The 26,605-nt window shown below is 43.5% G+C and overlaps 6 protein-coding genes and 1 non-coding gene across 15 annotated transcripts in view; 3 read left to right on the top strand and 4 right to left on the bottom strand.

Annotated features, from left to right (window-relative positions):
• LOC102083004 (EH domain-binding protein 1) overlaps window positions 1–5,143 on the bottom strand; it is a 12,783-nt gene extending 7,640 nt beyond the window's left edge. The window contains exons 1-9 of one of the 3 annotated variants that reach the window (XM_005449827.2): window positions 4,937–5,143; window positions 3,322–3,434; window positions 2,722–2,774; window positions 2,265–2,344; window positions 1,327–1,388; window positions 1,148–1,243; window positions 749–832; window positions 545–637; window positions 218–444 (exon numbers count right to left, since the gene is read on the bottom strand). In XM_005449827.2, the coding sequence (XP_005449884.1) occupies window positions 218–444; window positions 545–637; window positions 749–832; window positions 1,148–1,243; window positions 1,327–1,388; window positions 2,265–2,331 (629 nt within the window). In that variant the 5' untranslated portion in view covers window positions 2,332–2,344; window positions 2,722–2,774; window positions 3,322–3,434; window positions 4,937–5,143. Of the gene's footprint in view, window positions 1–217; window positions 445–544; window positions 638–748; window positions 833–1,147; window positions 1,244–1,326; window positions 1,389–2,264; window positions 2,345–2,721; window positions 2,775–3,287; window positions 3,435–4,936 lie in introns of those variants that run through there. The other 2 variants (XM_019353500.2, XM_019353499.2) reach the window with 2 other exon arrangements.
• LOC100706991 (high choriolytic enzyme 1-like) lies at window positions 3,482–4,487 on the top strand. The gene has a single exon (XM_005449826.3). It carries the CDS (start codon window positions 3,550–3,552, stop codon window positions 4,345–4,347), a length of 798 nt encoding a protein of 265 aa, XP_005449883.2. The 5' UTR covers window positions 3,482–3,549; the 3' UTR covers window positions 4,348–4,487.
• Window positions 5,144–5,514: 371 nt separating the features above from the next.
• Window positions 5,515–5,790, bottom strand: LOC112842557 (small Cajal body-specific RNA 13). Its single transcript, XR_003214368.1, has one exon.
• An 88-nt stretch (window positions 5,791–5,878) lies between these two features.
• prkrip1 (PRKR interacting protein 1) lies at window positions 5,879–6,922 on the bottom strand. Its single transcript, XM_005449829.4, has one exon. The coding sequence runs from the start codon at window positions 6,867–6,869 to the stop codon at window positions 6,291–6,293; it is 579 nt and encodes a 192-aa protein (XP_005449886.1). The 5' UTR covers window positions 6,870–6,922; the 3' UTR covers window positions 5,879–6,290.
• A 238-nt stretch (window positions 6,923–7,160) lies between these two features.
• Window positions 7,161–10,067, top strand: glrx5 (glutaredoxin 5 homolog (S. cerevisiae)). 3 transcript variants are annotated; one of them, XM_003440697.5, is made up of 3 exons: window positions 7,175–7,615; window positions 8,708–8,887; window positions 9,623–10,067. In XM_003440697.5, exons 1-2 carry the CDS (start codon window positions 7,318–7,320, stop codon window positions 8,878–8,880), a joined length of 471 nt encoding a protein of 156 aa, XP_003440745.1. In that variant the 5' UTR covers window positions 7,175–7,317; the 3' UTR covers window positions 8,881–8,887; window positions 9,623–10,067. The 3 variants fall into 3 exon arrangements, with proteins under 3 accessions (XP_005449890.1, XP_019209049.1, XP_003440745.1); XM_005449833.4 differs by lacking the exon at window positions 8,708–8,887 and having other exon boundaries at window positions 7,161–7,615; XM_019353504.2 differs by having other exon boundaries at window positions 7,174–7,615; window positions 8,708–10,067.
• On the bottom strand, window positions 9,891–18,319 carry ints9 (integrator complex subunit 9). Of its 3 annotated transcripts, none has more exons than XM_013268788.3 (17): window positions 18,007–18,319; window positions 17,567–17,694; window positions 17,365–17,476; window positions 17,228–17,290; window positions 16,777–16,916; window positions 16,549–16,635; window positions 16,211–16,331; window positions 15,965–16,099; window positions 15,367–15,478; window positions 15,057–15,237; window positions 14,729–14,789; window positions 13,539–13,710; window positions 13,319–13,443; window positions 12,672–12,839; window positions 12,359–12,457; window positions 12,141–12,278; window positions 9,891–12,056 (listed from the first exon to the last, which is right to left on the bottom strand). In XM_013268788.3, the coding sequence occupies exons 1-17, from the start codon at window positions 18,157–18,159 to the stop codon at window positions 11,883–11,885; spliced, it is 2,169 nt and encodes a 722-aa protein (XP_013124242.1). In that variant the 5' UTR covers window positions 18,160–18,319; the 3' UTR covers window positions 9,891–11,882. The 3 variants fall into 3 exon arrangements, with proteins under 3 accessions (XP_013124242.1, XP_013124243.1, XP_003440746.2); XM_013268789.3 differs by having other exon boundaries at window positions 17,395–17,476; XM_003440698.5 differs by having other exon boundaries at window positions 17,416–17,476.
• Window positions 17,588–25,993, top strand: pla2g7 (phospholipase A2, group VII (platelet-activating factor acetylhydrolase, plasma)). Of its 3 annotated transcripts, none has more exons than XM_019353502.2 (11): window positions 17,588–17,727; window positions 19,283–19,410; window positions 19,623–19,773; window positions 20,102–20,195; window positions 20,296–20,364; window positions 21,386–21,557; window positions 22,148–22,261; window positions 24,246–24,337; window positions 24,530–24,700; window positions 24,798–24,946; window positions 25,192–25,993. In XM_019353502.2, exons 2-11 carry the CDS (start codon window positions 19,315–19,317, stop codon window positions 25,290–25,292), a joined length of 1,209 nt encoding a protein of 402 aa, XP_019209047.1. In that variant the 5' UTR covers window positions 17,588–17,727; window positions 19,283–19,314; the 3' UTR covers window positions 25,293–25,993. The 3 variants fall into 3 exon arrangements, with proteins under 3 accessions (XP_019209047.1, XP_003440747.1, XP_005449887.1); XM_003440699.5 differs by lacking the exon at window positions 17,588–17,727 and adding an exon at window positions 18,568–18,720; XM_005449830.4 differs by lacking the exon at window positions 17,588–17,727 and adding an exon at window positions 18,597–18,883.
• Window positions 25,994–26,605: the final 612 nt, after the last annotated feature.

Below are 26,605 nucleotides of genomic sequence, written 5' to 3'. Positions count from 1 at the left end.
TTGCAGCTCAATCTAAAACTATTCTGATTTCTAACAAGAAAGCTAATTTTGGGCTGCTCCAAAATGTAGGGTTAGGATAAGTTTACCACCTATTAGACCTCAGAGGATAAAGCAACCTGCTGACATTTTGCTTCATTCATTGTGTTTGAGTGGGAATATGTTTGGGCTCAGCGCTATTTAAATGACTTTGTAAGTGTTTTGATCTTTTTATGCTCACTTTGATGTGCATCTTCGGACCCATTGCAGGAGCACCTTGATTGCTTTCCCATGATACTTTGCTTCCCTGGCAGCCTTTCTGCCTTTACTTGGCAGAGTGCTGCAAGAGTATGTGCCAGTGTCACTTGGCTGGGGTGAGAGGTCATTAGAGGATGGATAACTGCTCATTGACAAGGAGGAAAGGCTGGAAGACAAATGCTTCTGGAGGCCTCCCATCACCTCCTTTACCTGTGTAGGAGTAACACGGAGGTATGAGTCAGAGATAAATGGCTGGGCAAGAAGTAAGATAATACATTAAGACATTTGACTCATAGATGAGAAATCCAACCTGAAAATGCAAGATGATGTTCCAAACAAGGTGAAGAACAACAGACGGTTTACCATCAGCAATTCCAGATGCATCAATGCCAAGCAGCTTTACCTGGGAGATAACAAGGAAACATCGATCACAATCTTGTTATTCCTGATTTGAAATCATGTCATTCATACATGTCAGAGCAATGTCACTGAATCTACAAGGAAACATACTCACATGTCTGTCATCCAGAAAGACCAAGGCCTTGGAAATGTTGTTAAGTCTGAAGATGCGATGAGAGGAAGACCTAAACCTATAAAGCTAACAAAGTTAGACGAGAAATGCTTAAAAAGTTATCATTGTTTGGGGAAATGAGCTGGTTGGTTTTATTGCTGTTAAGAAGATTGGTCCCATTCATATACCAAACCTGAACAATGACGTTACAAACAACAGCTTAGCATGAAGACAGTAAACTGGGAGAAACTGCTGGCTTGGCTTTGACTAAGCGTTAGGCTTGAGACTAATTAAATCTCTGCTTCCAGGACTCCTGCTACGTTTGCAGTGGCCAAATTTAAACAGGCTTTGGCTAAATCTTTCTTGGCATCACATTTGTCCACTGAACAGCATGATTCTTACTAGTCTGCACCCAGACAGCTCCTCCAACAGGGCCATGAGTATTTTGCCATCCTGAATCTCTGTGAACAGGTCGTGCACTTCAATAGGAGGGTCCCGCTGGGGGAAAAAAGCATGACCCTCATTGATGATTACATTTTTTTCAGAGTGATCTGATGAACGAAAACTGATTTGTGCCTTACTCTCTGCAGAAACACATTCATCCACCTGGTGAAGGTTCTCTTCTGCACTGCTTTTCGTTCATCTGAGGAAGAGAAAACAGGGCCTTGGCCTTGGTACGACAATGTTTAAATAAAACATGAAAATGGCATCAGCAATGATCAGCCATAACTTTAATGGAACGCAGTGTACTGGGAAATCTTTGGTGCTTTATTTGTATGGTTGTTATTGAGACAAATATTAGTAAATTAGCTTTAACACTCACTAGCCACCCTAAACATTGCTGTGGAGCAAATAACCTGTGCGCACCCACAGCACTCAGACAGGAGCGAGACACTGTGTCCCACCAGGCCACAGAACAAAGAAAAATAGCTCTAGGCATTGACCTAGCCTCCCAAACGTGATCCCAATCTCATGTAGTGTATCCCAATCAGTATCCACAGGAGGCACCAGAATTATTCTGATCCACTGAGGCCCCACCCTGCAACCACAAGGACGCAAAAGATCCACGTCCAATGCCCTGGTGCGTTTACATGCAGAACAACAAGTGGCCCATGTCTATCCATGACACGTCAGAGCGGGATAGAGATCTGTACGATATGAGGCAGCTGGTTTTTAATGTTGTGTCAGTGTGTGTTAATCTAAGAAGAATGCAGAATATAGAGGTATTTAGTAATTAAATGTCCATACTCTAATCTATTTTATCGCAGAGTTTACATGAAACCCAACTGAACAGTGCTGGAGAAGGAACATTTTTATAATAATTAAAAATTTGATACTAAAACACTAAAGGATTGGGCAATCAAATGACACGAAGCCAAGAATACCCAGCTGGAAAATTCCCTAAGAATGCAGATAAGGAAGCAGAAGAGCAATGATGGTCCTTTTTTCTATACTTTTCAAAGGTGGCCTGTATACACAGTTATTTAAGTAATTAAAACAGAAGAGGATAAGACTGTACCTTGAGATGTGTATTTATCATTGAGCTCGCTCGCTGAGTTTGTCTGTGAATCCCAGTCGTCCTGCATTCTCGTTTAGACACTTGGCACATGATCCATTATGGAGATAAAAAGTGAGAATAAGTCAAAATGTCAGCAATCAGAGGCACTCCAGTTTCCTTAAACACTAATGTTGAAGTAAAGGCAAAAGAGAGGCGGTGTATCTTGCCCCAACACGCTGAAACCTCCCTCTGATGCGTTCTAGCACCACTCCCCCAAGCACAGTTTGAACCCAACTGCAAGTCTGTGGTTTATGAAAGCCAGTATGTGGTGGTGGTCACTCCATGTCCAGGGGTCTGTTTGCATGCAAGAACTCGCTGTGGTCTCTGTTTTCACGTATAAACTCTAAGGATGTCGTCCCGAAGTTCTCATGAGTGAATGATTCATTAAAGTAAATACACAGATTTCTTCATAGCATACCTGGCTCAGGTTAAAGGAATGAGCAGAGGGAGCCAAGGTTCGCTCTGACGTTCCTGTTATGTATTAATCAGTTAAAGAAAGAAAAACAGAAAATTACAAATCTTTTCAGAGAGATTTGACAACGTTTTTGTCCAGTTTGACAGATAGATTTAACTCTAACATTTCCTGTAGCAGTGCATTTTATCTTTCTTTTATCTTGCGAAATTACTTTATTCAGTTCCAGAAAAAAGTCTGGTCTCTGACCGATACCTACATGAAACATTTATTTCTAAAAACCAAAACTAACACTGAAACAATTAAAGATTAAGCTATAAAACCACAAATCTATAATAACTTTGTTCAACAAGCAGTTAATTCTTTATAATCAAGAGTATCCCAGTTTTCTGGAGCACCCTGGTGTTGTCTTTCACAGTGAAGATGATTGTGAATGTTGTTATTTGCATTTCATATAACTACTGTAGCTGTTTCCCCGTGGGTATAACAACCCTAAGTGACACCACTTGTGTTAAATCATAGAAATAGTCATTTTTTGGTTGGTTTAAGGTTTGTAGTTAAACAAGTCCCACCCAGTAAAGTAACTGTGTTGATCCGTCCACAGACCTGACATAACACAGCATGTTGAAAGAGTAGGTTTGTCTGTGCAGTCCTCCCTTCTCAGGTTTGTTTAGGCCCAGCGATGTGGACCCCAGCCCATAATCCTCCTGCAGACACACCTGTAGAGGAGAGTATAAAGACCCGAGACTCAACTGTGTCCGGCACGAAGCTCCAAGGAGTCTCTCCACAGCAGCTCTGCAAAGAAGCTCCACAGCTACCAGACCCACTCTGAAGATGAGTCCCTCTGTCAGCCTGCTGCTGCTGCTCCTGCTCGGCCTCTCTCAGGCTCATCCTCTCATGGAGGAAAGAGGAGGAGGAGAGGGCCAGGTGGAGGAAGACCACACCACTGATATCACCACCAGGATTCTGACCGCAAACAATGGCAGCAATGAGATCCTGCTGGAAGGAGACATCCTGCTTCCAAAAAGCAGAAATGCCATTAAATGCCAGAGTTACCAGAGCTGCCTGTGGCAGAAAGACAACAACGGCCTGGTGACGATTCCCTTCACCATCAGCAGTGAGTACAGCAGCGGGGAAAGGCAGCTGATCAGAAATGCCTTGCAGTCCTTCCACAGCCAGACTTGTGTCCGCTTTGTCGACCGTCAGTACCAGAACGACTACATCAGCATCGAGAGCCAGAACGGATGCTTCTCTCCTCTGGGCAGACAGGGAGGGAAACAGGTCCTGTCTCTCAACAGGCAGGGCTGCATCTACTTTGGCATCGTCCAGCACGAGGTCAACCACGCTCTGGGCTTCCAGCACGAGCAGACCAGGAGCGACCGCGACTACTACGTCAGGATCAACTGGGAGAACATCGACCCACAGATGGCCTACAACTTCGACAAGCAGGACACCAACAACCTCAACACTCCCTACGACTACTCCTCCGTAATGCACTATGGAAGAACAGCCTTCTCCATCAATGGCAGGGACACCATCACCCCCATCCCCAACCCCAACGTCCAGATTGGCCAGAGGCAGGGCATGTCCTACTGGGACATCACAAGGATCAACCTGCTGTACGGCTGCTGAAAACACACGTTAACTTGTCTGATTTGAGCTTTTCATTTGTTCCCAAAGGTTCTTCCACTTATGTGTTCACAACCAAAAGTGTTTTATAGGGAGACAATGAGCTGTAATGTCAAACACATAAATAAAGTGCATTAAAATGGTGCGCTGGATATTAGTGATTCATTTCCTCACCACTACTTATGTCTCATTCTTTATTTGACTTTTCTAACCTCATTGTACCTTTCAATCTTTCTTCCACCGATCTGTATCTACAGTCAGGCATGTGGAAATGTCCTCCTCAATGTATCGCTATACAAAAAACTATATAATGTAAATACAGTGTGATAATATGCACAGAGAACTCTCGTGTTAATTATACATGAAAATAATACATTTTAATACTCCACTTCAATTGAATCAGTGGTTTAGTCCACTGCTTTCCACTCCCTAACTGCTTTACTTTAGTGAAGGTCAAATCAAAGGATGCGAGACTTCTTTAGCTGTGCAACTCAGCAAACATTTACACATGTAGGAGGGCTGAAAACTAATAAATGCATTTTCTCAAGTTGAATCTTTTGTTAAATAATAAACAACTAGTTTAAAAACTCACCTGAATGTGTTTCTCTGCTGCCAGTACAGCTAACAGAAACCCAAGTATACATCAAAACATCGTTTTTCTGTTCTTTCTGTCAGGATGAATTTTTGAAGAGATATAAAAAATAATAAACCACGTGCATATTAACACCTCTTTCAATGAAATATGTTTTATTATATTTTGTGAATCTAGATACACATTTTTAATGACTTTCAGACCATAAAAAGACCAAAAATACATTTTATTTTAAGTCCCATTGGCCCATTTCGTTAAATAAAAAAAACGTTTAAACCGAAGAAGGAAGAGAGCAAATTTTGTTTTAAAACATGTTCAGATATTTAAAGGAAATCATTTGAATTTAAGATGATTAGGGGAAATTTGCATTTTTTTTTAATTCAACAGGAAACCTGATTGAAAAGAGTGAAGCAAATCTAACCACTTACTCGCTTCCAGCTATATTCTTATTTGTATTAAAGGAGCAAACTAACAAGCAAGCACAGGCAAACTATTACACTGAAGCAAAAAAACGTTCAGATTGTGTTTTTAATAGTTGAAACTAAACAGCAGCGGCAATAATTCACTCGCAAAGGCTTTAATGTGACAGCTGAACAGTGTCTGACAGGAAGGGCTTCCCCCGTTTCAGACAATATCTGGCTGCCAGGTTTTACTCTGCCTGCCTCAAGAAAGGTGACGGCTAACGAGGGAGGTCGTCACCACCGTGGAAGGCAGGCGTCTGTGCAAAGAACATCGCACGTGAGACTCCTGAGCCTCCAGGAGCCACGCCTTTTCATTCTTTGTGTTGCTTTCTGCAGCCTTGTTGTACCCACAGGCGACAGGCTCGGCCAGGGGCAGCTTCACAAGGCTGCACAGGAGGAGAACATCGAAGGATCAATCACATGTCTAGTATCATCTTGGCTGTTGGGCTTCACTGTGAGCAACTTACACAACATCTGCATGTTTTTATTATTCAGTTTTATTTCAAAAACATTTAGCACATTGAAATATAGATTATTTCCAAATACTGTTAAAATTCCTAACTTAAAACCGAGGCTGGATTTCCCTGCAGATAAACTCAATCATACTAAAATATAACAACAAGGCTTCCACGTGTGATTCTGGAACGAATAACTACACTAAACAATTTCTCTTTGAAAAATCATTCCCTCGGTGGATTCTCTTGCCTACTAAACTAGGCAGTCCAAGTGTCTCTGCGAATGAATGACAAATGTTTTTAATCCTTGCAGCAGGTCAGTTCCACCGTCTTGTTTGCAGAGCTCACCACACAAGGTCCAGATCATCTCTTCTATTCTCAAAGGCATTAAGTATCGCTGGTGTGTCCATCTGCGACGAGTTTCAACGTTTCACGGGTTCATTTCTTCCCCATGATGAAGCTGGGCGCTTCTGCGTCATCCTCAGCTTCTCTTTCGTCTTCCTCATCCTCATCCTTGCTGTCGTCTTCCTCGCTCTCGGAGCTCTTGTCGTCTCCCTCCTTTTTGCTTTTAGCTTCAAGTTTAGCTTTCTTCGCCAGGAGCTTCTTCTGCTTCATCTTCTCTCGCTTCTTCCGCCGCTTCGCCGTCCTCTCTTCGGCGGCCTGTTTGTTCCGCTCCAGTTTTTCCAGGTACTCCTCGTCCTTAGTTTGTTTCTCTGATATCTTGTCCAGAAAGTCCTGTCTCTGGTACTCTCTGCGGCGGAGGTGGCGATAAACGTGGAACTCTCCGCTGCCTGCACCCGCGCTGGAGCCCATCACGTCCCGGACGAACTCCGGCGGAGCTCGCGGGTTCCATTCTTTGGGTCGGTCTGGGATAGGAGCGAGCTTTTCTGGGTTTCGCATCAACTTCTCCAGTTTCAGACGCTGTTCCTCCGCCGGTGTTTTGGCGATAATGAGAGGCTGAGCCTCTTTGCCTCCAGGTTTCCCCGGTTTGTTATTCTTCTGTGTGGGCGCCGCCATCTTTCAAACAGCTACCCTCTTCTTCCTGTGAGTGTAAACTGCTCCGGAAGTTCTTATCGGCTTCTGTGACCTGAAAAAAATTTTTTATTAGAAAATTTAATTTTATCAAAGAAAACATACCATATGCATATACATGCCGTGTGAATGCCATATTATTCTTATTTTTATTATAACATTGTTACTATTACATTTTCTAAGTTACCTACACACTTTAAACGTCTTACGTTCGCCGGTGTTGAATGACGTGTGACGCTACCATTAGCAAATCAGACTCGATTTATTTTGTGGGCAAAGCTGTCCAATCACCGTTCACGTAAACGCCCCTCATCGTAACACTGAGGCGACAGTATTTTGATTGACTGGTTTTACGCCGACTCGCTCACAGCTAGGTTGGCCCGTCTGTAGGACATTTCTTTTCCTCTTGTAACGAGATAATTGACCACAGACCATGAACAATTTATTCCGATCCGCTGCTCGATGTCTTCGCTCGGGTTCGGCTGTCTGTGTGCCCAGACAAACCGACGGCCGCTCGCAGTGGGCCTCAGTCCGGCTCCTGTGCTCGGCGGTGGATCTCCAGAAAAACCTCGGTGAGATGGTGAAGAAAGACAAAGTGGTGGTGTTTATGAAAGGGACGCCGGCGCAGCCCATGTGCGGCTTCAGTAACGCTGTGGTTCAGATACTCCGGATGCACGGCGTGGACAACTACGCTGCGTACAACGTGTTGGAGGACCAGGACCTCAGACAAGGTCAGTAACCCGGAGTCGGCCCGACAGCAACAGGTTGTCACCTCTCAGGTGAACGTGTACCGTTTTGATTACTTTATAACCGGCAGGAAAAGCGTCACATGTTGGGTGCAGCTCATTTAAACAGCCTTGAAGTGTCGGGTTCCCTCAGAGTCGTGTGTGAACTACTTATCCTGATTATTACCTCATTCAAAGCAGCCATGCCATTCGGTTAGCATAGCTGTCAACGGCACTCTATGGCCAGCTTTTATCAGTGCTGTGCAGCAGCACCAAAGGGTGGGGTAAGCCGAACGTTAGCATCAGTATCAAAGTACCAGGCTCTGTCAGGACTGACTCGATCCCCATTGTTCCAATAATAACACGAGACATGTCGGAGAGCAGGGAAGCGTCCTTTACAGATGACATCAGCAATATGTGCTCCTGCTGTGGGAGTCCCGTCTAAGTGTCCCGCAGTTTTCAGACTTTAACCACATGTTTAGAGTAAAATACCTGATAATGGCCAATTGGATCAATTTATTTATTGTTATATAGTCCTGAATATTGTACTTTACGGCCACATCTGGACACTGACAAACATATAATACTGATATCAAAGGGCTTAAAAGAGCAGGGTTTTTTTAAGAGAAGAGGCTCTTCCACAGTGTGTTTTCTCCTGGATTCCTCCCCTCACCCCCCAACCACTCGCAGATGGCTGCCCCCTCACTGAACCTGGTTCTCCCTTCCTGTTAAAAGGGAGTTTTCCCTCCCCTCTTTCATCAATGGCTTGCTCATAAGGGTCGTCTGATTGTTGGGATTTCTATCTCCATTATTGTAGGGTCTTTACTTTACAGTATAAAGTGCCTCGAGGCCACTGTTGTTGCACTAAATAAATAAATCTGAATGGAGTTGGAGAGGTGACACTTTGCTGTGTGTGTGAGTGTGTGGAGATTTGTGCTTTTGCTACAGTTTCAGTGGGTAGAAAAAAGCCCCACCCCTCAGATTGTCCTTAAACAATGCTTATGAGGCATGTAACCAAAATGCTACGCCTAATTTTAAAACCCATGAGGTGTTCAGAGAAACAGGACTGGTAGTATTAACACCGTCTGCCATCCACAGGAGTCAAAGACTTCTCCAACTGGCCCACGATCCCTCAGGTGTACTTCAATGGCGAGTTTGTGGGAGGCTGCGACATCCTTCTGCAGATGCACCAGAACGGAGACCTGGTGGAGGAGCTGAAGAAGCTGGGCATCCGCTCTGCAGTGCTGGACGCAGAGAAAGAATCCAAGTAATAGACAGGTATAAGCGTGAAGCGGCTGAGTGATCCAAAGGCGCATTTATCAGGTTGAACCCCCACCCCCCACTGCCGCCACCACCACCACCTTCTACCACACAAACACACACACTCAGTCCCCGAACTAAAGACTTGGGTCTTGTATATTCGGTATTACAGCTTTGCTTTTTCCAACACAGCTGAGGGCAAAATGGCACCATGAGAGCGAACCCAAAAAAAAGTAAAAGCTGTGGGCCAAATGAAAGCTCCATAGAGCTGAACGATAACATCGTTACAATAAGTCTTTCCATCCTGTTGTAATAAAAAGCTTTAATACTTCTGCACCGCCAAGAAGAACTGTGACATCATCCCCTCACTCCCACCTCAAACTGCCAGCTGACTGTGACAGAGCCAGGAGTGATCGCCGTGTTTAAGCTGCCACCTGAGCGCTCCCTGCCCTCTCACCTGGTTACATCAGTCCTCTGCGATCTTCCCCTCTCCGCTGTCCTCCACGCTCAGTTTAAGACCAGATGAGCTTTAGACTTACCTAACTGTACCACGCCTAAGTTAAGGTCATTATTCATGCTGCCTGGGCCTCATCGGCTAATGATGTCATCACGCTCTTAAATGCACTGCCTGTAGTTTCAGGAAACTAGAAACAAGAACAAAGAGGGGACAACACTGTGGCTTCGTGCTGGTATGAATATCTTCTTTTTAATGAAGCCACTGATAATTTAGCTGTTTTTTTGTTTTGTTTTTAGTGGACGTAGCTGCAGAATCGATCACTGGACAGTCTCCTGTTTGTTCTTCCTGCCAGGCACCGCGTGAAAACTGTCTCCTCTCTGGTCAATGTCAGGATCCGCTGAAACGTAACATACCTGGATACCTTATGTCCTTTTTTTCTTTTTTGAACCACCCTGAAGATGACAGATTACTGCACACGTGTACCAGCCGAAGCAGTTAATGTTACATCTGTCTGTATTTCACTCTAAAGGTGAAGAGTGTTGTTTTAGTTGTTGCTGTTTTTCTTTTTTGTTTTTTTCAGAGCACCTCACATTTATCAGTCCTACATGATCCTCCTGCTGCAGACAGTTGTATTATCAAAGCAACACGTAGTACACTGTAAGATATTGTACAGCTTATTATTAGATGTACTTCTGACGCATGTAATCAATTCTGCACCGATTAAATATTTTGTGACACGAATGAGTTGTCGGTGTCGTGCCTCATACATGTCGGTGACTTTACTGGTCTCTTTGTAAGCGGGGTTACTCACAATAGTTTTTACTGTGAGCTGGGCCAGACTTACGATAATGTGCAGAAGTCATGAGCGACATCATTTCCTGTTTCACTAAGAATTTGAGAAATGGGTGCAGTGTTTTATTTCAGTTTTTCAATTTTTTAAAACTTTTTTAAATGCACCAGAATATAGTTTAAAAGACAAAAAACTGACTTTGTACAAGTTTGAACCAGCTGGAAATATTTGGTGTGACCGCCTTCATTTCTCAGCAGTCTGAACTCTGTTAGGCAGCCTTCTTCTCATTTCTTTAAGTAGGCTCCAAAAATAGTTCTCCAGGCTTCTTGAAGGACATTCAAAGCTCTTTTTGGATCTTGGCTTCCTCTGTCAGGATCATCCCACATTGCTTCAGTAATGTTGAGGTCCAGGCTCTGGGGAGGCCAGTCCATGACTGTTAGTGTCCCACTGTGTGTTTTTCTGTGCAGGTGTGTTTCCCAGCTCCTGTGTCAGCTTAGTTTTTTTTTATTTTTATTTAATTCTTGTGAACATGACTCAGCTACTGTTCATCTGCTATAGATGTGTTTTTTAGGTCAGATACTTCTTCTTTTGTCTAGCTTGGTCATATTTTTTAAGAATGCATTGCACAACATGCTGACGTATATCAAATATGACATTTTGGCTAATAGCTTTGTGGCTCAACATATGAAGGAAAAGTGAATTAAACAAAAAGGTGCTACACATGATGAACCTTTTCAGTATCTGAATCTGGGTTCAGGAATTTCTGACGGGATTTTTTTGTCACTGAGATTGGGAAAAGTTGCACACAAATGTTAAAAGGCAAAACTTTCATACGGTGTCTCAATAAATGCACATCAAGCTGAAAAGCTGACTCTATTTTTTTTTCTCACAAATGTGTCTGAGTCCAGGGAGTGCAGGCCAAATCCAAATGCCAAACACACTCAGTATAAAACATCTGGAGTCTATGTAGTTGGAAGAATATCACAGAATCTGGCTCTGAGGTATGAAGCTGCTGTCAAAGTGCCTTAAACTGGTATTTTTTATAATGGTCAGCAGGGGGCGACTCCTCCCGCTGGAAAAATGTGTAACTGTTTAGGAGCTACTGAAATGGTTGTTTCCTCACCAGAGAAACGGAGCATTTGGACTGTGTGTGTGTGAAAACACCGTCAGCAAACCACTCGCAGCTCAACACCTACACTGTGAACACTGACAGAGGCTCTGGTGTGTTCAGGGAGCCCAGCTTAAATATTCAGCCATCATTCCTGTTGATCATGTTTACTGTGCATTTCCTCTTGTGTCATGTCAGCGTGTGCCGGGAAAAAACACCTGCTGTGGTTACTCATTCCACAGAAGGAACACTTCTGTGAGTAAAGCGCTTTCCTCATTTTATCCCATGCAAATGTAACCGGTTCATAAATTACATATTGTTATAATTACACAAAATGTGTTCGAGACCCCAAACCGTTCCTGTTATACTTCTAGGACCTTCAAGCCTGTAGTTATGTTCATTACCAGTTGGAGCCCCTCCTCATTGTTCTTCTTTGGTGCAACCCTATAAATACAGTGTACCCCCTTTGGTACAATTCTGGAAAACCTTTTTAATACAAAATAATACTTCTGTGAGTTTTATAAAATAAAACCAAACAATGCTGTACAGTGAAACGACTGTAAATATGGCCGTTGAGCATCCACACCCTTCCCTTCCGCTTCTGTCCATAATCCAGCGACGCAGAAACACGGTTAAAAACGAACAGCCAGGATTCAGCTCAGAGTTTCTGCAGGAAGCGCAGCACCAGGTCCCTGAGCGTGGTCCTCAGTGGCTCACTGTCACAGACGATATGCGTCCCGTCCTCCTCCAGCTGAATGAGCGTGTCCTCCGCCTGCAGGTGCAGGATGTGCCCATCTGCCGTTTCCTCCACTTTAACTTCTGTGATCCCGTGCTGCAAATGAGCACATAACAAGTTAACATTAAGTAAGTGCTAATATCACAGCACACTGACGCCCCTCTCGTTCAGATTTCCCACCTTCTGCAAAGTGGCCAGAAAAGCTTCCAGGGCCACAGCTCCACTCAGCATGGGTTTAGGGGCCAACGCTACAGGGGGCTCCTCAATCACACGCTTCCTCTTCTTGCTGGGGGGCATGGGAGGGGGTTTGGGCACCGACTGGGAACAAATGAAAGAAAAATGCAGCTGAGCTCTGATCAGCTGATTCTCTAATGGAAGTACAAGTATTCTGGGCTCACCTGTAACGTGTGCTTATTGTCCTTTGAGTGCAGCAACGCAGACACGGTCGCCACAGAGACGCCGGGTTTGATCTCAGAGGGCACCAGGGAGTTGGCCAGCTAGGAAGAGAAAAATACGACTCTTAGCAATTAAAACCGTCCGCCTGCTTTCTGACAGCAAGAGGATTTCTCAATAAAAAACAGCTGTTCAAACGCCACGTTGTCATAGTGATCAGAGAATTCACCATCTGTTTCTGAAAACACAGATTCTCTGTGGCTGGAAACTCAGATCCATCTCTGAGGAGGTTTTTTTGACTTCTCTTCGGCGCCTCACCTCAGGCAGGATGTAGATGCGTTCATAGCGGCGTCTGAAGGGCAGGTTAAGAACAGAGCAGCGTCTGTAGGGCATAGGAGGAGGCTGCAGCTCCAACATCAGGTCGGAGCGGTGGGACTGGGTCAGAGGAGGCTGGGTGTACTGCTCGGGACACACCACGTGGAGCGGCTGCAGGAAGAAGACACGGCTGTAGCTTTTACACACAGAGTACAAATGTGAGAGGCTGAAGCTGGCTTCAGCTAAAAAGCATTAAGGCTACAGCTAAATGAGAACTAGTGCTGCGAATGGGCCATCCAGGAACTACAGAGATGCTTCAATCAAATCCCTCAAATCTTACGCAAGACCCACTGCTTCCCTGTGCTCTGCCCTGAACGCTCACATTGTTCTGCCATTTTATTTGTATATCGCCTGTTAGCTTGGAAATCTGCTTCCCATTCTCCCGTTTCACCCACAGCGCTCTCACAGACTCAGTCATTATGGCACATCACAGTTCTAGCATCCCATGACGCAGCCTTTCTGGAGCAATCCGGATTATTTTGCGGTCGCTGGCTCCCTCCTCATCGTAGAATCATTTAGGTGTTGTTCCTTAGTCTCTGCTCTATTTCTGTGTATTTCTCTCATAATCAGATCAGGTGCTAACAGCATACCTGGACTTCCTTGAGCAGCTTTGATACTTGGTGGAAGTTGAGCCGTGTGTCAATAGGACAATAAACGCACTTCATGGCTAACGGCTGGTACGGCGCCAGGGCATCCAGGTAGGAGAAGTCCGGCTCTGTGAGTGAGAAAGATCAGGCACACAGGATGTTACAAGCTCAGGCTTTCCTTGTTTTATTCACGTCTAAGAGATGTAATGATAGCTGTAATTACCAGTAAAGATGATAGTGTTGAGGCTGGATTTGCCCCAGAGCTCCATGAAGTGAACGACGTCGCCGAAGCGCAGAGAGGGGTGACCGGTGAAAACCACGCAGGGCTGACGGAACTCGCTGCTGAAGTCTCCGTGAATGCTGGGGTAGTGCTTCAGCTTGTTGGTTTGGATGAGCTGAAACATCAGCAGCACATTTAAGCACCAGTTTATCAACGAGCTCAAGAATGAAATGTGCAGAGAACTGCACGTGACCTCATCACCAGCCCCAGAGGTGTACTTGTGCTTGCTTTCATCCTGGTATCTTTGCATCAGTCGACTCTGCTTTTTAAAACGTGTTATAGATATGATGCGCTCCAGGCAAAAACATATCTCACTCACATTTGATGGGACTCATGGCTACATATCTCATCTGTTATTAATCACTTGTGATAGCATGTGTTCAAACAGACCAGTGCTATTTGCCTAATGCTTTCCAATTCAAAGCACCGTTTTCTCCAACCAAACATGAATTTGCATAAAATATAAATATGAGCAAGAATCTACTTTCTCAGCATCAAGCAGGAAATGGATTTGAGAATGCTAGAAAATTCATTTTAAAGTGGACATTATGTTTTTTCATACTTCCTGTAATAAATATACTGTGTCTGTCAAGACACGGTTTCTATTAAAATCATCCAAAGTGTCCAAAAAAAACCCCAAACCAAAACCTACACAAACAAAAAAACAGTCATTGTCTGTACATTTAATCACTGTTTGCTAAAACTGGAGCCTTCAGAAGAAAGATGGCTAACAAGGGAGGAGGAAGGGAGCGACAACAGCCAGCCTGTGGGGCTGTCCCTCAGGCCCAGTGTAAGGTAAATAAGCATTATTCTGCAAAACTACGCTGGTATAGTTAAAAACCTGAGGGAAAAAAAGTAGGTTCCCTATAATATAAAGATTATTTTCAGTATAAAGGAGAAGCAGCATTTTTACAAACCAATTCTGGTTCATCCGTTTCATTCAACGATCCGCTTTCGCTCTTCTCATTCTCCGTCGCCACCATGTGCGTATGTAAACAAAGGCACTGCGCATGCGCGTTTTACCCATATTCTATTGCGCCATTTCATTTTCCTATCATTGCCCAACATTATACCGGTATTACCGTGAACAGTATGATATGGCCCAGCCCTAACTGCCAGTGTTCTTGACTCACCTCTGCGTGTGGGAAAGGCGGCTCTGGGAGATACACCTTTGTTTGCTTGTTGTGACAAAGCCTGAAATATTTGAGAAAAAGAAAAATCATCTGGAATATCCCACAGTCACACAAGTTATCGTCTCTCTGGTGTTTGTTGGATTTTTATCGAGTAACAGAACATCGATATTGTGTTCTTAATTATCAGAGCGACTACATCGTGACTTGTTGTGGAAGACGTGGAAAAATGAAGACGAGCTAACTGAGCACATGCTGAAGAAAAACAGTAAAACCTAAAATCACAACTTTCACGACAGAATCGAGAAGCTTTCGATAAACGGCCGCTCACCACTCGGCGAAGATCTGAGAGAACTCCAGCGAGCTGTTGGCTATGGGTGAGATGAAGTAGAAGGGCGTGGTCCCCAGGTTGGCGCTCTCTATGAACTGGTACAAACACTCGAGCAGGTCGTAGATCACTCCCGAGGAGTAGCACGGCACCAGCACATTTCCTCCTGCCCGGATGGTCATGGCTGCAGACCGCAGAAGAACGGCAGCACAGACAACATTCAACATTCAATCATTCAAGTTCCATTTAAATGATACGAGAATGACTTCAACATTTGGTACCACGTCAATCTAAGCGCTACATTAAAACCCACCCAAGTTACTGCAGAATTCTCCCAGCATGCCATCTGGGTTGGCAGTAGGCATCTGAGTGAGGCCTGTCAGAATGAGGACGTCACTATTCTTTAGGGAACTCTGGTCCATGGGCTGGGAGCAGAGAAGAAGAGAAACACTGCAGAGTAGTTGTGACAGGACAGAACAGACTAGATTCTCCAACAATTACAGCGTGCACTGACAAACACTCGCCTAAAGATTTAGCTTCCAAAAGAAACTCTGAGCACAGGAAAAAGGAAATCTGTGACTAAACGAATAACAGACTGCACTCTTTACACTCTAGATCGTGACAGCTTTGTCCTCAGTCCCTTCAAACTTTAACTTTCTCCCCCATAAAGACGACATCTGATGACCTCCGCTGGACCCTCAATGACAAGTTTTGACACCTCAGTAGAAATCAATGACGTGGTTTAGCTGCACGAGCAGAGACCACCCTTCCTGACTGCTGCACACTCATTTTATCAGTTTGTTCTGTAAACAGGCCCGAAATATTAGCAAAATCACTCAGCTCAGGAAAAAGCTTCAAGGGTTACGCCCAGTAGACTTTGAAATGGTGAAGCATTAAGCCTGCTGGCCTACCTGAGGATGTGTGGTGAGTAGAGACGAGCCAGACACATAGGACACCTTCTCGTGGTGAGACTGGATGATCCAGTTGGAGCTGCCCAGCGAGTAGCCGGAGCTCAATGGGGAGACTTGTACAGCTCCAAACAACTCCTGCAAGAAAAAAAAAAAAAAAAAACGAGAGAAAAGACAAGGAGAAGTCACCATTGCAAGAAAGCAAAAATGTGAAATCTTAAATATCTCCTGGACATAAGCAGTTCTCACCACTTTCTGTGAATAACCCACAAGCTGCACTTTGCTGAGCGCAGAGTTAACCTCCTGCATGCTGTAGCATCGCTTCCACATCCACACATCAACTGCATCCTTCAGCGGCCCCGGGAGCATCCTAATGCAATAACATAAGTATTCATTTGAACGGTGGAGTTACACCACCCTGCTAGTGGAGGTGTAACAAAACACCAGAAAAATTAGGTGAAGGTAAAATGAAACTTCAAAAATGACCAGACTAAAACAAAGTCAGTAACTGTAGTTCATGTGTCAACTCTCACACACACACACACACACACACACACACACAGAATATTTTTACAAAACTAGTCTACCTTTGTATCTCCTTGTTCTTCCAGGACGTGGCAGACTGGGCTTTAGGAACTCTCTCCATGAAGTTCACGAGCTCCTCCATCAGCAGCCTAAGGAAGAAAAGAGGAAGAACGAGCATAAACGCAACTGAAGACGTGTGACCTGTATCTCATTTTACCAAATGAAATAATGATATCACAAAAATAATATAAAAATAGTAAGATGTGGTAATCATCCCCTGCATCTGTCACCTGCCAATCTGCAGCGTGGGCTCCGTGGCGTACACTGTCCCGGTGAAGCCGGTGTGCTCTGTGATGTAAGGCAGGGCCATCATGCAGTGGTAGTTTGAGATAAGAATGACATCGATGGTGGACAGGTCCAACAGTTCTCTCTGTGCGTTATTCAGATTAAATAGATATCATTGTTGTACTTCAGGTATTTATTAAGATAGGACCTACTGTGAAAGTAAAGACGCAGTAATCACACTGTGCTGATCATAGTAACTGATTTCTCTGAGTGGATTATCCTCTTCTTGTCAATTGTGGCAGGCCTATCAGGTTTCTTTTTTTTCTTATTTGTTTAAAATAGGTGGATTTGCTCCAACTCTGATGCTTTACAGTGGCCCCTGTTTTGCAGAGACATTCTGAATGAGTAGCACAAGCTATAACACTGATGCAGAGATGAAGTATCAGGGATGTCTACCTCAGGGAGACAGAACTCTGGCTGTGCGTCAACAAACACCCTCCCTGCACACTCCTTCAGCTCCTGCAAGCATAAGGCAAAACTGATTTTCCCCCCCACAGATAAATCGGCATGTGTTCATACAAAAACTGCAGTACGTTGAAATATACGCCAAGTAACCGAAGCACATTACAAACAGCTTCTCGTGCCTTTCCCAAATTTATTGTTCCATCCTTAGAGACCCAACCAGGTAGCTTGGAAAGTCTTGGACTGAAAAAAAAAAAAGGATCATCATCATCAAGCAAAACACATCTCTTATCCATGAATGAATGAATGAATGAATTACTGTCAGTGACTCACCTGTGCACCAAGGGCAGGGGCAGGAAGTTGAGGACAGAGGTGGTGTCCAGTCCACAGTCCAACATGATGGTGGTGGACTTGAACTTGAGGACATTGCAGGGCAATGTAGGATGACCCGACAGACAGTACTACAAGGAGGAAATGCACCCTTAAAACCACAGGTGTGTGTAGGTGTACAAAGATACAGATACAGTAAAGCAGGATAAACCCGACACCAAAATGTCAAAGGGGTTTTGTTTCCGTGTTTTCGTATGCATAGTTAAACACTTCACGCTGTACTAACTTGCTGTTCGCTGCTCACCTTTTCCACTTTATTAAACTGCACCCAAAAAAACCGCTATTAGCTTCCAGCTAACAGTCACTTTTGGGTGACTATAAGTTAATCACTTTCGACTATTTCTACATTAATTGTTCTCTTTACTGATCTGCTTTTTACTCACCAATTTCATCTTTAACAAAAGGAGTTGCTGATAAATGAGTTGACAACAGTTAGCTTTGCTAACGCAGCATCGTTCTCCGCTGCTTTTCTGCTCCCTTCTCGCTTTGTTTCCCGCTCGGCTGTCCTCTACTGCCCCCAACAGACGTGGAGTCATATCAAATGTACCGACACTTTAAAAGTGCCATTTTTGCTGAGAAGCCAGCGCTCATATGCAGCTGCTTTGGCAACAGCACCTTGGCTCACACGATATTAATGAAAATATTAATTAAAGCGTCGATGATTGTTGTAAACAACTGCACGTGCGCGCTGATTCCAGAGCTGTCAGCGAGAGTCGCTGCGATAAACCAGAGCCGTGTACAGAGCAGTTGACACAATTTCAAAGGCCTTGGTTGAGTTCATATTTAGAGCCATCTATGCCGTAATTCGAGTAAAGATAGAAGCATGATTGCCAACTGTTAAATAATATGACATGTAGGTCATTAAGGTTTAAGTTGGGGGACGCCATTAGGCCGGCAGAGGCAGGACTAATACAGTGACTCAACACCGTTCATCCACTACTCTGGTCTAGCCCCCTCCTATGCTAGCAGCGGCTAACTGACAAAAACAATAACCACTCCCAAAGCAGTACATTTATCCTGTGATTGCTCTCAGTCCACGGTAATATTGCGAAACTGATGTAGAAACACCGGGCAGCGCTCGCACTTCTGTATCTCCGGTAGGCCTTTTGTTTTATTTAACGAGTGTTACTGTTACCGGCAGCTAAAGTGGAGATAGAAAACGTTTGGTTAGGTCGCTATCGAAAGTGCTGTAGTCGATGTTTTCTTATGGAGGGTTTCTTCAGTTAGGAGTCAAGAGATTGAACGCGTGGGCGAGGACAGGTAGGAGTTAACACGCCACGTTTTGGGTTTTTGTTTTAACTGACAGCACAAAGACTTTGACCCGGTTAGTTAAATGAATCAAGTGTGCGGTTGTGTGGAGCTCTCTGTGATTAGATCAAGGCGTAAACTTCGCGACTCGGTCTCACATAACATTTAGTACAGTGAAGAAGTTTTTGACTTTCATTTGATACTAATAAACTACTTAATAAAAAGCTACAATACTACTAATAATGTAAATGAATGTCAAGCATATATAATGATACATTCTGCATATACACATTTATTCATTGCGGTCAGTAACATCCGTGCAGAAATAATACGATTTTTAGTCCTGTTATCTTTCCCTTTTAGAGAGGAGCAGTATTGATGTACAGATGTGTGCGTGTTTCTATTTACCAGACCAGAAGAGGTCCGCGCTAAGTTTCTTCACCATGGGGAGCAGCTGCAGTAATAACCTTGGGATCCCTCCAGGCAACGGCCCAAACGCTGTGGGCTGCACTGACTTCATGATGGACCACACTGCAGAGGTACAAGCAAAAGAAAACCTTTGTTCATGCTGACATGTAACAGCTGAGCTCACATATTTGTATTTGACATTCTCGAGTGTGCTGCAGATGCTGGGCTGGGTACCCACAGGTATTATGGAAAGCAGGTATTTGGGCCACGCAGGCTGCTGACATCACGGGAGCAAATGGCCTTCTGCTGAGTTGCTTGAACTAGCTGTCTGTCTCTCCAACAGGGCACATTCTTCCGGCTGTACTATCCCTGTCAGGAGATGGAAAGTGCCGAGAAGCCTGACTGGGTCCCATGCAAGGAGTACTTTAACGGTCTGGCTGACTTCATGAAAATGAACAGGGCCCTCAGTGAAAGGATCTTCAACTACCTCTTTGGTGAATAAATTAGGAAAATCCAGTATTTCTAATGATGTCATGGCATAAAATGGACTATTTTTTCTTTGTTTCTTTGCTTTCTCAAGTCTTATATGCTTGCACACTTATTAATGAATTTGCACCCCCACCCCCCTCTCCATCCTGACAGTCTATTTCTTTGTGGTGTAAAAGTCAAATGTATTTGCTCAGGACAGCAATATTATATGATATTATATGACTTTAGTCACTAAAAAAAAAAAAAAAAAAAATAGAAAGCTAGTTTATTTCAGTTTCTAATGTGGTTAAAAAAATAGCCAATGTGAATGTTCCTCATTTTTATCTATTTCAGGGTCCTTCAAGATCCCAGCCTATTTGGATGCTCCATTTAAATCGAATGAAAAATGTCCCGTGATCATCTTCTCCCACGGCTTGGGAGCCTTTAGGTACACACACAATGCATTTGTTCTTTTTATTTCGTCACTCCTGCAGCAATAACCCGTTACAAGTTCTGCTCACACTGTGGCTCCTGTGATTGTTTCTCAGGACCTTGTATTCAGCAATATGTGCAGAAATGGCCTCTCAGGGCTTCATCGTGGCATCAGTGGAACACAGGTAATTTTTCTATTTGGTTCATATGTAGTTTTCATTCCATTAATCACCAAAACCTTCTATAGCAGGGTTGTCAAACATAGGGTCCAGGGGCCAGAATCGGCCAGGCAGAGACTCCAATCGGGCCCACTGGAAGGCTATGGAGTGCACAGACTTTGGAACTTTTAACTGTATTTAAAATTTTACAGACCATTACGTCCATGCTACACCAGATAGTTACTAATAGATTAAAAAAAATTAAATGACAGAAAAGTTCCCATTTTTCGAGCATCTACTATAGATGTTTTTACTATAGAAAAAAAGTATATTATTCTAAATGCATGACAGTGTGCACAATGAGCTAGCAGCACTTTTTCTCTTATTTTACACATTTATCATAAAACTGAGAGAAACTTTTGAAATTACACTTCTTTTCCTCATATGAAGATATCTCAGGGATTAATTGTGTGTTTAAACATCTTTACACTGACAGTTTCTGATCTTAAGTGGTCCCCCCACTCGGAGTGGGTCGTATGTGGCCTACGATGTAAAATGAGTTTGAAATCTGTGTTCTTTGTAATCTTCATTCGGAGGAAATCGTAGCTGAACGTTTGTCCTCTGCTATTGTTTGCTTGGCTGTCTGTTTACGTGTGTAGTAGGAGTGGAAAGGGTGTGCAGACAATGGTACGAACCAGGTCATCACAATTCTTTTCAGTATGCAGACAAGGGGGACCATATGGAGATGAACATAATGGCCACAGCTGGCCTGTCGCTTATGGTGATGGAAGTGTTATTTTGCTGGATTTTAGCAGCCGGTGACATGCTGACAAAGCTGCAGACAGAGCACATGGCTGCAGTGTGAGAGCAGCAACATGAGAGTGACTTTGCTTCTTTCAGAGAGAGGGGGTCATACGCTGCCTCAAACAGGATGTGTTCTCTACATGTGTCTAAACCCTAATTGTTCCAAGTAAAGTGAAGGAAGTAATATCTGTTCCTAGGGCTGGAACTACCAGTTATGGTTTTATTTTTTATTTTTCTCCCACAGAGACCAGTCAGCGTCAGCTACATATTATTTTTGTGATAAGCCAGAGTCAGAAAGGTCAAATGCAAGTTTGACAAAATCATCCGGTGCCACCCAACAGAACTTGGTAAAGGAGTGGATGTACTACAGAGCTCTGCGGCACGGAGAGAGCGAATTCCCCCTCAGAAACAAACAAGTATGTTGTCGCAGAGATTACCCACAGACTCCCTCTGTGGGTTTCAAATTCAGTCTCTTGATTGCATAACTTCATACCCGTTTGCTCGCAGGCAGCTTGGCACTGATGTTAAAATCAAACCACATCCTTGTTTGTTCTAGCTGACATTCTTCTGTTTTCATCTGGGCACGTTATGTTAAACAGCAAGCATGTGGTCACATCCCGTTTATCTTAAAGCTGAAAGGAATCAGGGACTGCAGACAGCAGTTGGCTTTTTAAATCTACGATTAAGGCGAGGGATTTTTCTTTTTTTTTGTTCATCAGAGTAGCTTTGCAAAACTCACAGTTCAACACAATCCTGGTTTATCTTGTACTGAGCCCAAGTGCAGCAGCTCAGCTCCACTCTAGCTTCCTGTCCCCTCCCTTTAAGAGAAGCTCCCTCTGATTTGCTGCCCACCATAAACAAAAATTTAGGGAGACCGGGAGTTTATAAATCCCATAGTAGGGGAAAAAATGATGGTTTTATTTGTCGTATCTGTACAGATGTCGTGAATGTAAAGGTAAATGGCACCTTAAAGAAACAGAATGAATTCATTTGTTTAATCTTTCAGGTGAAACAAAGAGCAGATGAATGCATTCTGGCTCTCGATAAACTCACTGAAATCAACTCAGGAATCTCAGTGCAAAATGTTCTGGAGACGCAGTTTGACTGGTCAACGCTGAAGGTAAGCTTTTGGTTACCTCTGGCTGCGACATGCATTGTGTGGTAGCAAACACAACAATAGAAATGTGTCACAAGATGCAGAAAGTATCTGTAACACGAGCATGAGGCAAGTTGGCAAGTGTCACAAGACTCCAGGAAACGCAATTCATAAGAAGACAGAAGTGTGGGTGTGTGTTAGAAGTCTCTCTGAAGTTTGATCAAGGCTTAAAAGGCAACATTTGTAGCCTTTTAGCTTTACAGTGTTTAAAGCTAAAGTTGAACTCTTCTCACCTTTGAGGCGAACAGCTGACGCCGTTACCTGTGAGAGCAACGTGTGCTGGTTACTGACACATGACAGAGTGGTACATACATTAAAGGGTTAACCTAGCAACCAGCCGTCGGCAACAAAGCAGTGCTCTGAGCGATCCTGTGTGGACCCCTGTCGTAGCAAGCAGACATTCCAGCCTCCGGTTACCTAGGCAACTTCTATTTATAATCCTGTCGTGTGTCAGTCAGGGGTATTCTTCACTGCTTCGATCGCTCAACTTGAAACTGAGAAAAGTTTAAAGAGTGGATCAGGAAGGAACAATCGGCAAGGTTTTGACCAGAGACCACAGAGAGTGGTGCAACTTCAAGCTGGGTGAAGAAACCACCGACAAAGCGATGTAGGCAAACCCCAGACTCAACTTTTCTAAACTTTGAAGCGAGTGATCGAAGTACTGCAAAGATGATGCTGAATGACATATGGGGCAGGTGCCAAACATGTACAGCACGGAGAGTCTGCAACAAACATCAGCTCCAAAGCCATGATTGGTCGATGAGTGAATTGCTTCCTGTGTGCACATCCTTAACGTAGGGCACGCCCACTTCACAATGCCAGCACTTGTTCAATTTCTTAATAATTTCTTAGTTCACAAAAGGTCAACTTATACATTTGGAACATCTCTGTTTCAGGGTTTGTTGCATCTCACAAAGGTCACGCATTGCTAAGATGTGATTGATGATGTCACAGCAGAATTGTTGAGGATTTTTGGTCAGTTTAGTCAGCTGTCTGATGCTTAGAAGACCAAGGAGTTTTTCTAGCAGTGTTCTATCTTTGTGGTTATTGCAACTTTCCCCAAAGTCTGGAGCTTTCAAAGTTCATTTACTAGCACATTTTTATATATAAACTTGGCACCAAAAGTTCTATTTAGTAAGACTGTTGACTTGGTTGTAACAATGCTTCTTGGCAATAAGTCTTAGACCAGGCTTATTTATTTCCCCTTTAACGGTGCCATATTTTGCCACAAGTTTGAAAAAGTTGCCAAATCTTCTCAGACTTCTGTTTGGTGTCATTTATTGAACTATTGAACTCTGAAGACATAGGAGTCATAGCAACAGCATGTGGAAGAACCATACACGGCCACAACAGCATGGCATCTGCTCCTCGTGCTGGTCACACAATGCTGTGGTATAGCTTCCCGTTCTTCAACCACTACTTTTGGTTTTGTTGGCCGACTTGTGAAAAACGCTGTTAAACTGCCAATATGTCGTGTTTCTTCATACTTCGCTCATCCCATCCAACACCACACAAGAGTCGACACAGAATAAGCTGTTTGGCATTGGCCCGCATACTCAACTCTGCTGCTCAACCCACAAATGAGTTTTCCTTACAAACGTGGCACCAAATATACTTTGCAGCTGTAAAAGATTATTGCCAAGAAGCATTGGTACAACAAAGAAGTGTCAAACACAAAGTTCTTACTTTTTGTGCTGCCATGTGTGTATAAACAATAAAATGACATACCAACTAGTTTCAGATGGTCTGACTTTTGAAAGTGCAGTGAGGAAAAACCTGTGTTTACAGCTGATCGATAAGCTGAGGCTGAGTCCAAAGTTCATGAAATGCTGTTTTGCATAAAGAACATCAGCAATCTTTAATCTGTGATCAGAAAAATGTGAAACGCAGTGGAGTACAATTTAGTTTGTGCTGATTTCTTAATTCTCTCTCATGTTCTTGGTAACAGAACTCCATGGACCTGTGCAGGATAGCAGTGATGGGGCATTCTTTTGGAGGAGCAACAGTCATAGAGGCTCTGTGCAAAGAGGTTAAATTCAAGTATGTTTTTGGGGGGTTTCCAGTCTTTATCAATTAACTGGACGCTTATTGTCCATAATGTCTGCAGGGATAGAGCTGTGTGCATGAGGGCATTTCACTTTGCTTATTATAAATTAGAAACGTGTGCTATAGGCAGCAGTGACAGACCCAGATTACTGAAAGTAATAACCTGGCCTGCTATCCTACAAACAGGTGTGGAGTAGCATTAGACTCCTGGATGACTCCTTTAGACGATGAGATCTTTCCTCGGGTGAAGCAGCCAATCTTTTTCATCAACTCTGAGAAGTTCCAGTGGGCGGGGAACATCAGCCGCATGAAGAAGCTCGACTCGGCCGTCATACAGAGGAAAATGATCACCATCAGGTACCACTGCTGGTCTGCTGCACTTTCATTTAGAGACTTTGGGGGTAATTTGGTTTGATTTTGTGATGACGTCGCTTCTTCACCTGCATTCTTTCAGAGGTACAGTCCACCAGAGTTTCCCAGACTTCACCTTTCTCACGGGCAACTGGATCGGGAAGCTGATGAAACTCAAAGGAGAGATCGACCCAGAGCTCGCCATAGACCTGTGCAATAATGCAACACTAGCGTTTCTGCAACGCCATCTTGGTAAGAACTCCTGCTCGTCGTTTCGGTCAGATTTAATCATGTAATGCAGGAACACATTTCAACTGTGGGCAAATTAAAGCTGTTTAAATAGCTTTTGTTTTTATGGGATTAATAGTAAGATGTATACAGCGGTATCAGCTGAGCTGTGAGGAGTTGGCTGTTGGTCTGCAGCAGAGATCGACTGAACTCTCTGCATGAACTAATGCTGTGCTTTTTCCCCTTTCCTCTGTGCAAAAATCTTGCAGGCCTGGAGAAGAACTTTAACCAGTGGGACCCTCTGATTGATGGAGAAGATGAAAACCTCATCCCAGGAACTAATGTCAACTTGCTTCAGTCCGCCATCTAAACCGGCTCTGTGCCTCTTATACTGTAGCCTCTCGTATTCACCTTGTGCGCAGGAGTCAGTGCAACGGGTTTAAAATGTCAAGTCAGGCCTACTTGGCATTTTTTTTAAGCACATTTTACAAACTGGAAATAATATTTTTAAAGCAGGAATCAGATGGAAATCTAACCTCTACCTCAAAGGATGGATTTATTTTTTCTGGATGGATCAAGCACTCAGCGTAGTGTTTGTTTCAGGAGGCCTGAATGTTGCATACGAGCAGCTTGAAACTTTCTTCTCACTGTTGGTGACATCTTTACTATTAGCTGCAATTTCTTGAACAACTCTTTGTAATCAGTTTTTATCTTTTAGTGTACCGGTAAATAAATCCAAATGTTTCTGTACCTCTTTGGACCTTTGAGCAATGACAAGGTACTCTATGATTGCTGTGTGTGGCCTATGATGACAATCTTAAGTTATAGAATAGAAAAAGATGATTATAGAATTACTTATGTGATAAAGATTATTAGACGAGCTAGCATGTAAAAGGCATCCAGTAACTTCAAGCACATCTTTCAGTGAATATTGTAAACACTAAAAAGCTGCTTTAAATATCCCACAGGCCATAAGCCACCGTACAGTTCTTTCCTTGGTCAGTGCTATGTAACTTTTATACACTTCATTTATACACAACAGAAATCCAATAAATCTGGTTTCTTTACGAATGTTTAGCACTCTTTTTTTTAAAAACACTTCATTGATCAGGTTCTGGCAGTAAGGCTGTAAAATTCAATCTTTAAAGGGAGTCCACAAATTAAAATACTAAGGCAACAAGACATCACGACCTGTAGCGACGACAGAAACGAACCATAAGTAACAGGCAGTGAATTAAACCCGTCTCAGTTTTGAAGCTTGCTCCAGTCGTTGTGTGAATGGGAGAAAGGAGAAAACTGACAAGCAACAAGGTGTCAAACATAAGGCCCGAGGGCCAAAACTGCCCTAGCAAAGACTCCAATTCAACCCACTGGAGAGCTTTAGAAAAATGAAGGACAGCATAGAGTTTGAACTTCTGTTTTTTCATGTCTTACAGATTTTCCTATCGATAAAAGGCCCCATTGCCATCCGTACCACACCGAAGCATAAGAACATTTTCTGTGAATTCATGGAAACTTTACATTCTAAATGTATAATTACAGGACAGTGTGAGCAATGAAGTACCAAAACCTTTTCTGTAACCTTACAGGTGTGTCATGTAGTTTCACCTGTCCCACCCGCTGTATGTGGCTACAATGTAAAATTAGTTTGATATCCCTGCACAGCTGGGTGTCCACTAGTTA

The sequence above is a fragment of the Oreochromis niloticus genome, linkage group LG15 (assembly GCF_001858045.2).
Source record: "Oreochromis niloticus isolate F11D_XX linkage group LG15, O_niloticus_UMD_NMBU, whole genome shotgun sequence".
Taxonomy (NCBI): domain Eukaryota; kingdom Metazoa; phylum Chordata; class Actinopteri; order Cichliformes; family Cichlidae; genus Oreochromis; species Oreochromis niloticus.
This window is presented reverse-complemented; position numbering and strand designations above follow the sequence as displayed.

What these genes read in the sequence shown, in the direction of transcription:
- pla2g7 (XM_005449830.4), top strand. Translation starts at nt 18,820, where the DNA reads ATGTTTTCTTATGGAGGGTTTCTTCAGTTAGGAGTCAAGAGATTGAAC. An exon ending in GAACGCGTGGGCGAGGACAG is followed by an intron (nt 18,884 to 19,282) that starts GTAGGAGTTAAC and finishes TCTATTTACCAG; the next exon opens with ACCAGAAGAGGTCCGCGCTA. An exon ending in AGGAAAATGATCACCATCAG is followed by an intron (nt 24,701 to 24,797) that starts GTACCACTGCTG and finishes GCATTCTTTCAG; the next exon opens with AGGTACAGTCCACCAGAGTT.
- LOC100706991 (XM_005449826.3), top strand. Translation starts at nt 3,550, where the DNA reads ATGAGTCCCTCTGTCAGCCTGCTGCTGCTGCTCCTGCTCGGCCTCTCT.
- ints9 (XM_013268788.3), bottom strand. Translation starts at nt 18,159, where the DNA reads ATGACTCCACGTCTGTTGGGGGCAGTAGAGGACAGCCGAGCGGGAAAC. An exon ending in TACTTGGCGTATATTTCAAC is followed by an intron (nt 17,291 to 17,364) that starts GTACTGCAGTTT and finishes TTATGCTTGCAG; the next exon opens with GAGCTGAAGGAGTGTGCAGG. An exon ending in CCCACGCTGCAGATTGGCAG is followed by an intron (nt 16,636 to 16,776) that starts GTGACAGATGCA and finishes TTTCTTCCTTAG; the next exon opens with GCTGCTGATGGAGGAGCTCG.
- glrx5 (XM_005449833.4), top strand. Translation starts at nt 7,318, where the DNA reads ATGAACAATTTATTCCGATCCGCTGCTCGATGTCTTCGCTCGGGTTCG. An exon ending in GGACCAGGACCTCAGACAAG is followed by an intron (nt 7,616 to 9,622) that starts GTCAGTAACCCG and finishes TTTTGTTTTTAG; the next exon opens with TGGACGTAGCTGCAGAATCG.
- prkrip1 (XM_005449829.4), bottom strand. Translation starts at nt 6,869, where the DNA reads ATGGCGGCGCCCACACAGAAGAATAACAAACCGGGGAAACCTGGAGGC.